The sequence below is a fragment of the Cervus canadensis genome, chromosome 6 (genome assembly GCF_019320065.1).
Source record: "Cervus canadensis isolate Bull #8, Minnesota chromosome 6, ASM1932006v1, whole genome shotgun sequence".
NCBI lineage: Eukaryota > Metazoa > Chordata > Mammalia > Artiodactyla > Cervidae > Cervus > Cervus canadensis.
In genome coordinates, this window is record NC_057391.1 from 56,843,611 (window position 1) to 56,855,957 (window position 12,347).

A 12,347-nucleotide genomic window follows, 5' to 3' on the forward strand; every position below is an offset into this window, starting at 1 on the left:
TGTTGTTTAGTCACTAAGTTATGTCCAACTTTTTACTACCCCATGGATTGTAGCTTGTTAGGCTCCTTTGTCCATAGGATTTCCCAGGCAAGAATACTTTCTCTCACTGACATCTGCACCAGGAACTTTTGCTAAAATAAGTATATTAGTTATTAGTTTCTGCTAATATTTCAACCAGCCAGTCCATCCTAAAGGAGATCAGTCCTGGGTGTTCATTGGAAGGACTGATGCTGAAGCTAAACTCCAGTACTTTGGCCACCTCATGCAAAGAGTTGACTCATTGGAAAAGACCCTGATGCTGGGAGGGATTGGGGGCAGGAGGAGAAGGGGATGACAGAGGATGAGATGGCTGGATGGCATCACCGACTCGATGGGCATTTCCCAAATGCTCTACCTCCTTCCACGTCTAACTCAGGCTCTGCTTTTGTGGGGAAAAAAGTGAAATTCTCACATTTACCATGTTAAGTGAATGGAGTGTTAAGTGAATCTGAGTAAATCAATATAACAAATTATGGCACCCAGTTTTAAATGGTTACAATGACACAAAATTGTATTTGAGTAATGTAAGATTTTCTTTACAGGGTCCTAAATGTACATAACATCTCAATCATGCAAAATAAACAGAAAAAAAGATCTTTCACAATAACTTTCACCTAAAAGTCACGAATTTTTATTATCTTGCATAACCTGGTACAGATACATATAAAATATTTGCTGAATGAATGAATATTACTACAAGCAAACTGTCTAATGAACAATAAGCCAAAAATATAATGTGCCAATTACATGCCAAGACCTTTTTTTATAATTAACAAATTTTCAATAAATTAAATGACTTATTATAAATTTGATATTTCCTAAAGATACCATTTGAATACAAATACAAAGACACACACGTATACCCATGCATACACCACACATACACGGAAGCAATTCTAAATACTCACGGGTACAAAGGATTGGTATTGGCCAGCTGGAGAATATGTGTTTTCACAGGTTCCACGGCTATTAACATATCTTGTTCTACAGCCATAGGAAGAACAGAATATCCACAGTAATCTATATGCTCTCCTAGAATAAAGAGAAAGCATTTTTTAATCATTGCTGGCATATGAAACATGAGAAACTCAAGTAAGTTGACATATAGGAAAAACTTGACCATCAGCCTGGTTTTAACAGAAAATAAAAATACTAAGGGCAGAAAGTGATTCAATTTTCTTTCCTACAAACTACCCATTTAAACTCAAGGTTTTTATTAATAATGTTAAAAAAAATAACAATTCAAGAAAGATGAGCTAAGCAAGCTCACTTATATTTTCCCAAGACAGGTTTGTATATCTGATTGTTTCTGCTGCATTGGCAGACAGGTTCTTTACCACTAGTACCACCTGGGAAGCCCTATCTGATTGCTTCTATGGCAGACATTGATCAACTAAGAAACATAAAATGTACAAAAGACAATTCAACCGCCTTATTACATTTTTAAATAAATATGCTCCTACATATTATTATAGGCAGAAATCTTTTGTTTCTACACTGATGTGTCCTTTAAAATAAGAAAATTAGGGTCGTTGTCTCTTTTAATGGATTGATAATGACGAGTGAACAATTCAAATGACAATTCAATGACAATTGAAAGTTGTCTTTCTCCCCAGCTTCCTTCAAAAATACAATATAGAACAGTGGTTCACAAATAGAAAACACATATTTAAATAAGTAGAATTCTAGGGAGATACCAGATTCTGTTGGGAAGGCTACAGTGTGAATGACAGCCTTCTGAGAATGAAGACTTCTCCCTCTGCAAAAACTAATGGAACCCCTCCTGGGGAGCAAGAACTGTTGGCAAGTAAGGAAAACAACAATGATTACATTTTGGTCACTTTAACAGAAAATATAATAATTCTTTTAATAAAGATTGAAATTCATTTCATCCCAAAAACTAACTAAATAACTATTTTAGAACATAATCCCCCTCCTTTTTTTAAAATCAGATAGTCAGCAGTCATTGAGTAAGAATTACTTACTCAGGAAAATTGTTACTCCCCAAACTAAGTGAAACTTGGCTCTCCTCTGAGGATGCTGCTGCTTTGCAATTCTCTCAGTAGCATGGAGTGTGATAACCTCCTCCCACTCTGCTGTTTCCAGGACTTTTTCCTGTCCTATGCTTTGGAGGTTCAAACCACATTTTCTCGTCTCCACCACATTCATCTCTTACTATCTTAGACATCTACTCCTCTCTGAAGATCTTTGCATCTCATTCCACCCTCTCCATCCCAATCTTGTAAAACAACCCAGTCCAAGGCCCCAGCTACCTAATCCCTTGACCTCTGCTCCTCTCTGCTTCAACTATCTTACTTCCATGGTCTTGACAAATCCAGTAATGACCATAGAACTCCTTATCACCTGGGAACTTTTCACCTATGGATTTTTGTTCCAAATATCACATTCTTTACTAAAACTTTCCAACATGCCATTCTCTTACTCAGTTTATCCTACGTAACCTGTTTTTCAGATTCAGTTCTTTGCCCTCTCTAGCCTATGGGCTCCCTCTTACCTTTCTTTTTCGACCTAGCATGTTTTCCAGGGTTCATTACTTCATCTAACTCTCCTGACAGTATTAGCAACTTCTTGATGTCACTGTCATTCTCTTGTAACCTCCATCCAAAACAAAATCCTAAAGCTAGATCAAATGTAAGCAACTTAGACTAGCTGAGAGGCAGCGAGGAAATGAACAAATCTGCAGATTGTTATTGCTACAATTCCATGGTCTCCAGCTCTAAACAGATCTCACTGTTACAAGCAAACTTTTTCTTTTTTTCCAGTTATCTCCCTATCCCATCCTTGACAAAGCTGTTTCAAATTTTCAGCCATCTCTTTAAATGTCCAACACCTCCAACCTTCCCCCAAAAGAACTTCCTCAACCTTCAACACCAAAATTATACATTTATTTACATCAACCTGCATCCTTTTTTTCCCCACCTTCTGTTAAAAAAGACTCAAAGCGGCCCTTTTCCTATGCTGTAGATACCAACCTTTCTTGCCCTCTTGGGAATCCTTCTCTCTCTTCTTTTCTCAGATATCTTCAATCTCTTTCTCTCCACTGACTTTACTCAATTCCCCTTTTCTACCTCATTTAACCATGTTCAAATATTTCATATTTTAAAAATCCTCCATATTTTCTTGAAAATCAGCTTTCCCGAGTTAATAACTGAAGCTACATTTTGGGCACATGGGAGTTCGTTATACTATTTCAACTAACTTCTTTGTATGCTTATAAAAGGATCTGCCTGCAATGTGGGAGACCTGGATTTGAGCCCTGGGTTGGGAAGATCCCCTAGAGAAAGGAAAGGCTACCCACTCCAGTATTCTGGTCTGGAGAATTCCATGGACTCCATGGGGTCACAAAGAACTGGACACGACTGAGCGACTTTCACTTTCAATTTACCGTATAGAAAGTTTTCTTTTTAATCCTCCTTTAATTTGGAATTTTCTCAGTTCTCTTGATAAAACATATTCATTCTTCAGGCCACCAAATTTTTAAAAGCAAGGAATTATTGGGCTTCCCTGTATTCTTCTAATCCAATGAATAAATGTAAAACCATTAAAATTATTCACTGCAGTCAAAAAACTTAACCTGCAGCACAGAGAAATCTTTCCATCTCTCATAAAAATAATGGGAACAACCAGGTTTCAACAAACGTCTGAATTTTAAAAATGAATGGACAAAACTAACAATAACATGGATTGGGAAAAATGAAAATATAGTATTTTCTTATGAAAAAGCTTAACTTGCTATAGTAGATACATGCAAAACATTCTACTTTTCCAGTTCTCCTGATATATTAACAAAAATTTGGATCTTATCAAAGGAGGAAAAAATTAAGAGAAGGAACTTTCGAAATACCTATTATATTGACTCTTCCTGGTGCTCGAACATAAAACTTGGGAATGGATCCAAACTTAGAATTAAACATCTCTTTTAGCTTCAGCAATCTGAAAACAAGAGTAGCATATTTCAGAATATCCAGATAATAGAAAAACCTGTGATACACACACACACACACACAAACACCACACACATGTTTCATATACCTACCACCATTATTATCTTTAAAAATAATGAAAGCAAGTTATTTTACTGACACTTCTTTGAAAATCCCTGGATGAAACAATACTGTAACCCCCTAAGTGACACAAGAGTATAGCTAAGCACACAGAAGAGTAAAAAATTTAATACAGACATACACAAAGAAAAACTTCTTTCTTTCAATTATGAAGAATATAACTTTCTGTATAATTTCTAAATGATATTCAGAGAAGAATCTCTTTATACTAAAAAATGTAGCATGGAGTAGTATATCAGTTTCCTAGTGCTGCCACACACAATAAAGTTTCACAAACTGGATGACTTAAAACGACAGAAATTTATTGTCTCTGAGTTCTAGAGACCAGCAGTCCAAAATCAGAGTTTGGCAGCACCTCTGAAAACCTCTGAAACCTAGATGGGAAAGTCCTTCCCTGCTCTTTTTAGTTTCTGATGGTGACCATCAGTTCTTGGCATTCCTTGGCTGGCAGCTGCATCACTCCAATGTCTGCTTATGTTATCACATGTAATTCCCTCTGTGTGTCTCTATCTGTGACTCTGCTTTTCCTTCTTATAAGGCCATCAGACTTACTGGATGTGTGTGTGTGTGTGTGTGTGCACACACGTGTGCTAGTTGCTCAGTCATGTCCAACTATTTGCAACCTCATGGAGCCCACCAGGCTCCTCTGTCCATGGAATTCTCCAGGAAAGAGAATTGGAAGGTTAGCCATTTCCTTCTCCAGGGGATCTTCCTGACTCAGGGATTGAACCTGGGTCTTCTGCTTTTCAATTCAATCTGAAAAGATGCTAGTTCAAATAAGGTCACATTCTGAGGTTCCAGGTAGACATGAATTAAGAGGGATGCTATTCAGCCTAGTACAGTCAAATGAAAACTAGACTGGATATCACATCAACAGACTACAATTCTAATTCCAATGGGGCTTCTACTTCAATGCTAAAGTTTGGAAAATCATTTTCCCTTGGATCTTCATCTGTAAGATTAGAAAATTTGAACTAGATATTCCTTATAGGTCCCTTCAAGATAAAAAATGCTTATATTTAATAATTTTATGCTGTTAAATCATCTCAAGTCACTTCTATGAAGACCTACCACTGTTTGTAGTCCCACAATATATTGTATCCGAGTAATAACAGCAAGACAGTAAATATCTAAAAGACCTACCATGTTCAAGACATTCATTAATTAAATACTTGATATTAAAAATTAACTAGTTACAATAAACAAAATCATACTAAAAAATTTAAAAGGAAATTTATTACAGTGCTCAAACTACCGCATAATTACACTCATCTCACACGCTAGTAAAGTAATGCTTAAAATTCTCCAAGCCAGGCTTCAGCAATACATGAACCGTGAACTTCCAGATGTTCAAGCTGGTTTTAGAAAAGGCAGAGAAACCAGAGATCAAATTGCCAACATCTGCTGGATCATTTACAAAGCAAGAGAGTTCCAGAAAAACATCTATTTCTGCTTTATTGACTACACCAAAGCCTTCGACTGTGTGGATCACAATAAACTGTGGAAAATTCTGAAAGAGATGGGAATACCAGACTACCTGACCTGCCTCTTGAGAAACCTGTATGCAGGTCAGGAAGCAACAGTTAGAACTGGACATGGAACAACACAGTGATTCCAAATAGGAAAAGGAGTACGTCAAGGCTGTATACTGTCACCCTGCTTATTTAACTTATATGCAGAGTACATCATGAGAAATGCTGGGCTGGAGGAAACACAAGCTGGAATCTAGTATGCCGGGAGAAATATCAATAACCTCAGAGATGCAGATGACACCACCCTTATGGCAGAAAGTGAAGAAGAACTAAAGAGCCTCTTGATGAAAGAGGAGAGTGAATAAGTTGGCTTAAAGCTCAACATACAGAAAACTATTATCATGGCATCTGGTCCCATCACTTCATGGCAAATAAATGGGGAAACAGTGGAAACAGTGGCTGGCTTTATTTTTCTGGGTTCCAAAATCACTGCAGATGGTGACTACAGCCATGAAATTAAAAGACGCTTACTCCTTGGAAGGAAAGTTATGACCAACCTAGACAGCATATTGAAAAGCAGAGACATTACTTCGTCAACAAAGGTCCGTCTGGTCAAGACTATGGTTTTTCCAGTGGTCATATATGGATGTGAGAGTTGGACCATAAAGAAAGCTGAGCGCCGAAGAATTCATGCTTTTGAACCGTGGTGTTGGAGAAGACTCTTGAGAGTCCCTTGGACTGCAAGGAGATCCCACCAGGCCAGCCTAAAGGAGATCAGTCCTGGGTGTTCATTGATAGAACGGATGCTGAAGCTGAAACTCCAATACTTTGGCCACCTGATGCAAAGAACTGACTCATTTGAAAAGACCCTGATGCTGGGAAAGATTGAGGGCAGGAGGAGAAGGGGACGACAGAGGATGAGATGGTTGGATGGCATCACCGCCTCAATGGACATGAGTTTGGGTGAACTCCGTGTTGGTGACAGACAGGGAGGACTGTCATGATGTGGTTCATAGGGTCGCAAAGAGTTGGACACGACTGAGCGACTGAACTGAACTGATTATAATGATAAAAAGATACACTGAATATTCTTGGAAGTTATTCAAGATGACCTGCTAGGACTGGGACAGCCATCAGAAACTCTCTTTACTGATGGGTGGGGCTGCGTTTCCTCCCTGTTGATTGTTTGGTCTGGAGCCTGCAGGCTGCTGGGTGGGGCTAATGGTGGCCTCCAGGAGAGCTCACCATCAGGGTCCCTGATCCTGCAGTGAGCCACAGCTGCCCCCTGCCTCCAAAGGAGACCCTCCAATACTAGCAGCTAAGTCTGCCCCAGTACCCTACACAGTCACTGCTTTTTTCCCCTCCAGGTCCTGGTGTGCAAAAGACCCTGTGTGCTCCCTCCAAGAGTGGAATTTCTATTTCCTCCAGGCCTGTGGAGTTCCTGCGATCAAACCACACTGGCCTTCAAAGGCAGATTCTCTGGGGGTTCCTCTTCCTGTTGCCGGACCTCAAGGCTGGGAAACCTGAGAGGGGCTCATTCTTTCACTTCTGTGGGAGAGTTTCTGTGGTATAATTGTTTTTCAGCTTGCAAGGCACCCACTCAAGAGGTATGGGATTAGATTTTATTGCAATTATGCCCCCCATCTTGTTGTGGCTTCTTTTTTGTCTTTGGATGTAGGGCATTTTTGGGGAGGTTCCAGGATGTTTGGAAATAGCTGTCCAGCAGTTAGTTGTGACTCTGGTTTTCTCGTCAGAACGAGTGAGCGCACGTCCTTCTCCACCATCTCAAGCTCTCCTGGGTCATCGAGGAAGCCAGAGCTGATGTTTTGTTTGTCTGTTTGTTTATATTTATTTATTTATGTCTGGCTGTTCTGGGTCTTTGTTGCTTTCCACAGACTTTCTCTAGTTGCAGCAAGCAGGTGCTACTATCTGTTGTGGTGTGTAAGCTTCTCATTATGGCAGCTTCTCTTGTTGTGGAGCACAGGCTCTAGGCACATGGGCTTCAGTAGTTGCAGCTTGTGGACTCGGTGGTTGTGGCTCTTGGGATCTAGAGCATGGGCTCAACAGTTGTAGTACATGGGTTTAGTTGCTCTGCAGCATGTGGAATCTTCCAGGGCCAGGGATCAAACTCGTGTCCCCTGCATTGGCAGGCGGGTTCTTATCCACTGCACCACCAGGGAAGTCCCAGAGGTGATGTTACAGTGGAAATTTCATCAGCATTCTGCATCCATTCAGATGTTATCTTCTTGTATTTGTCCTACAGAGATGAAGAGTCTTTTAGTCGTTTAGATCGTCTCCACTACAGATGATCATTCAAGAATATAAAGTCTTCTTCCTTCTCATTGCTTCACTATTCCAGGCTGCTATCATTTTCTGCATGCACAAAATAGACAAACCACTAGCTAAGAGAATGGGGGCTAATGAAACACAAAATAAGAAATGACAAGGCTGAGACAACATTAAACAAAAGAAATTTTATACGTCAAAAGAGGGACTTCCTTGGTGGTCCCATGGCTAAGACTCTGCACTCCCAATGCAGGAGGCAAGGGTTTGATTCCTGGTCAGAGAACTAGATCCTGTGTGCCACAACTAAAGATCCCACATGCTGCAAGTAAAACCTGGCACAGCCAAATAAATAATAAAAAAGTGCTTTGTAGAAAAGCCAGGTGCTCTCTCTTTTGTCACCAACCAAACCACAGCACACCAGCTCCATCTCCTAACCACTACAAAAACCTCATGCTAGTTTCTTTTCCCTATTCTCTCAAGCCACTTTTGGTCAATTTGGGTGGCCTGCTCCACCCTCCCAGAAAACCTCATCATGTGAATAATAAACTTTTCATACCCTCTTCTTCATATGGTATTACCAGTCTCAACTATTCAAACCAAATTTGCGGGTGGGGGTCCATCCTGTTTCTGTGGGATAGCCATGATAGAAATCCTACAGAAAATGGATTATTTCCTGCTGCTGCTGCTGCTAATTCACTTCAGTCACGTTCGATTCTGTGCAATCCCACAGACGGCAGCCCGGGAAATACAATGTATAAAAACAGATCCATTTCCATAGAAGAAATAAATTCATCAAAGAATCACTGACACATATGCATTAAGCTCAGATGTTTTACAAGAGAATTCTACCCAAGCATGAACATCAGATAGCCCATATGTTCCACAAGTTGTTCCAGAGCATGGAAAAATAAAGAAAAATGGTCTAATTCTTGTTATGAAGCAAGTGTAGCATGGATGCCTAAACCAGATAAACACAGTCCAAGAAAAAGCAACTACAGGCTAATGTCACTTTTGAATATTAATGCAAATGTAATTAATAAAAGATTAGTAAGTATAAGGCAGCACCACATTAAGAAAATAGTTCATGTCAAGTGGAATTAACTCCAGGAATGCAAAGTTGAAAATATTAGGATAATCCATTAAAATAATATATCATATTAAATCTAAGGAGAAAAAAATTATAGGACTACTTTCATAGATGCTAAAAAGTCTTAGATTCATTCCCAAAGGGGTTTATCTTTTTTTTAAATTAATTAATTAATTTTTCGCTGCACTGGGTCTCCATTGATGCTTGCAGGCTTTCTCTAGTTGTGAGGAGCAGGGACTACTCGCTAATTATGGATTGTGGGCTTTAGATTGCAGGTTCAGTAGTTGTGGCGCACAGGCTTAGTTGCCCCAAGGCATGTGGAATCTTCCCTGGACCAGGGATCGAATCCAGGTCCCCTGCATTGGCAGGCAGATCCTTAACCACTGGACCACCAGGGAAGTCTCCAAAGGTGTTTATCTTAACATGATTACATATATCTCAGTCTTGAAAAAAAGAGCTAATGAGGAAATTCTAGAGACATTTCCACTGAGATCAAAAAAAGACAAAAATTTCCACTGTCTCCACATCTAATCACAGAGTATTGGAGATATAGGTAATGCAATTACACACTTCAGTTCAGTCACTCAGCCGTGTCCGACTCTTTGCGACCCCATGGACTGCAGCACGCCAGGCCTCCCTGTCCATCACCAACTCCCATAGTTTACTCAGACTCATGTTCATTGAGTCGGTGAGGCCATCCAACCGTCTCATCCTCTGTCGTCCCCTTCTCCTGCCTTCAATCTTTCCCAGCATCAGGATCTTTTCTAAGGAATCAGTTCTTCCAATCAAGTGGCCAAAGTATTGGAGTTTCAGCTTCAGCAACAGTCCTTCCAATGAATATTCAGGACTGATTTCCTTTAGAATTGACTGGTTGGATCTCCTTGCAGTCCAAGGGACTCTCAAGAGTCTTCTCCAACACCACAGTTCAAAAGCATCAGTTCTTCAACGCTCAGCTTTCTTTATGGTCCAACTCTCACATCCATACATGACTACTGGAAAAATCACAGCCTTGCCTAGATGGACCTTTGTTCATAAAGTAATGATTTTGCTTATTAATATGTTGTCTAGGTTGGTCATAGCTTTTCTTCCAAGGAGCAAGCGTTTTTTAATTTCATGGCTGCAGTCACTATCTGCAGTGATTTTGGAGCCCAGAAAAATAAAGTTTCTCACTGTTCCATTGTTTCCCCATCTATTTGCCATGAAGTGAGGGGACCAGATGCCATGATCTTAGTTTCCTGAATGCTGAATTTTAAGCCAACTTTTTCACTCTCCTCTTTCACTTTCATCAAGAGGCTCTTTAGTTCTTCTTCCCTTTCTGCCATAAGGGTGGCGTCATCTGCATATCTGAGGTTATTGATATTTCTCCCGGCAATCTTGATCCAGCTTGTGATTCATCCAGCCTGGCATTTCACATGATGTACTCTGCATATAAGTTAAATAAGCAGGGTGACAATATACCACCTTGACATACTCCTTTCCCAATTTGGAACCAGTCTGTTATTCCATGTCCAATTCTAACTGTTGCTTCCTGACCTGCATACAGATTTCTCAGGAGGCAGGTAAAATGGTATTCCCAGTTTCTTGAAGAATTTTCTACAGTTTGTTGCGATCTACACAGTCAAAGGCTTTGGCGTAATCAATAAAGCAGAAGTAGATGTCTTTCTGGAATTCTCTTGCTTTTTCTATGATTCAAAGGATGTTGGCAATTTGATCATTAGACAAGAGAAATAAATTAAAAATCAAAAAAGAAGTAAAACTATCTCTACTTGGAGCTAATACAGTAGGATATCTAGAGAATCCCAGAGGATTAACGCTAAAACCAACTTAAATAATAAAAGAATTCACAAAGACAGCAGAATATAAAATAAATATCCAAACATGAATACCCTTCCTATGCAAAAACAATGACCAATTAGGACTATAATGGTAGAGCAAACCTTATTCACAGCAACGAAAAAACACTAAGTATTTAGGAATAAGCTTAACAAGAAATATGTAAAATTTATTTAGGAAAAGCTTTAAACACTCTTGCAAAAGATAAAATGGGTTCAAAGAAATGGAAAGACATCCCTTGTTCTTGGATAAAATGACCCAACATCATCAGGATAATTATTCCCAAGTTAATTTATAAATTTAATGCAATCCTCCCAAAAAATACCAACAAGCTTTTCTTATAGAGATAGACAAATTGATATAAAAATTCATGTGGAAAACTAATATGCAGAAACAGTGGGGAAAACATTTAAAAAAAGAAACACTATGAGGAAGGAGTAACCCTACCAAATATTAAAACATACTATAAAGCTTCTGTAATGAAAACAGTGAGATTTCAATATATATAGAGACAAGCAGACTTCAACAGAATAAAAGGTTCAGAAATAGATGCAAGACACAAAGTAATAAACAGTGCTAGTACAACTGGTAAAACTTTTGGAAAAGATAAAATTAGGTCCATCTCTTACACAAGAATAAACTCCAAGTGGGAAGAAGGCACTGGGAAGAAATACAAGTGAATTTCAGTATAACTCAACATAGAGAAAAGTTTCTCTAACTGTGACTCAAAATTCTGAGGCAACTTTTAAACTGACAAATTTGACTACATCAAGATTTTTAGAAACATTTACATGGCAGAAAATGTCATAATCAAAATCAAAAGAAAACTAGCAAACTAAGAGAATATATTTACAGCATATGTTACAGATATATTCTTTATATTTTTTACAAAAACTCTGAAACCATAACACTCCTAGAACAGAACATAGGCAGGATATTCTTTGACATAAATCATAGAAATATTTTTTTGAGTTTGTCTCTTAAGGCAAAAGAAATAACAGCAAAAATAAATAAATGATATCAATTAAACTTAAATGCTTTTGTACAACAAAATAAATTATCAACAAAATGAAAAAACAACCTACTCAATAGGAGAAAATATTTGCAAATGAAATGACCAATAAAGGATTATTATCCAACATATATAAACAGCTAATACAACTATATATCAAAAGATAGTCCAATTAGAAAATCAGCAAGAAAAAAAAAAGAAAATCAGCAGAAAACCTGAATACATTTTTTTTTTTTTCAAAAAAAGACACACAGATGGTCACCAGGCACATGAAAAGATTGTCAACATCACTAGTCATCAGAGAAATGCAAATCAAAACCACAATGAGATAACACCTCACCCCTATCAGAATGGCTATCATCCAAAAGACACAAATGTTAGCAAGGATGTGGAATAAAAGGAATCACTGTACACTGTTGGCAGGAATGTAATTTGGCACAGACACTATGGGAAAAAGTATGTAGGCTCCTCAAAGAAACTAAAAATACAACTACCATATAATCCAGAAATTTCACTGCTGGGTATATATCCAA

General features: G+C 38.5%; 1 protein-coding gene across 8 annotated transcripts in view; it reads right to left on the reverse strand.

Moving 5' to 3' along the window:
- GALK2 (galactokinase 2) overlaps positions 1 to 12,347 on the reverse strand; it is a 140,950-nt gene that overhangs the window by 108,555 nt on the left and 20,048 nt on the right. For 4 of the 8 annotated variants that reach the window (XM_043472030.1, XM_043472028.1, XM_043472035.1 and 1 more), the window contains exons 2-3: positions 3,905 to 3,993; positions 948 to 1,071 (exon numbers count right to left, since the gene is read on the reverse strand). In XM_043472030.1, the coding sequence (XP_043327965.1) occupies positions 948 to 1,071; positions 3,905 to 3,993 (213 nt within the window). The remainder of the gene's footprint in view (positions 1 to 947; positions 1,072 to 3,904; positions 3,994 to 12,347) is intronic. The other 4 variants (XM_043472034.1, XM_043472032.1, XM_043472033.1 and 1 more) reach the window with 1 other exon arrangement.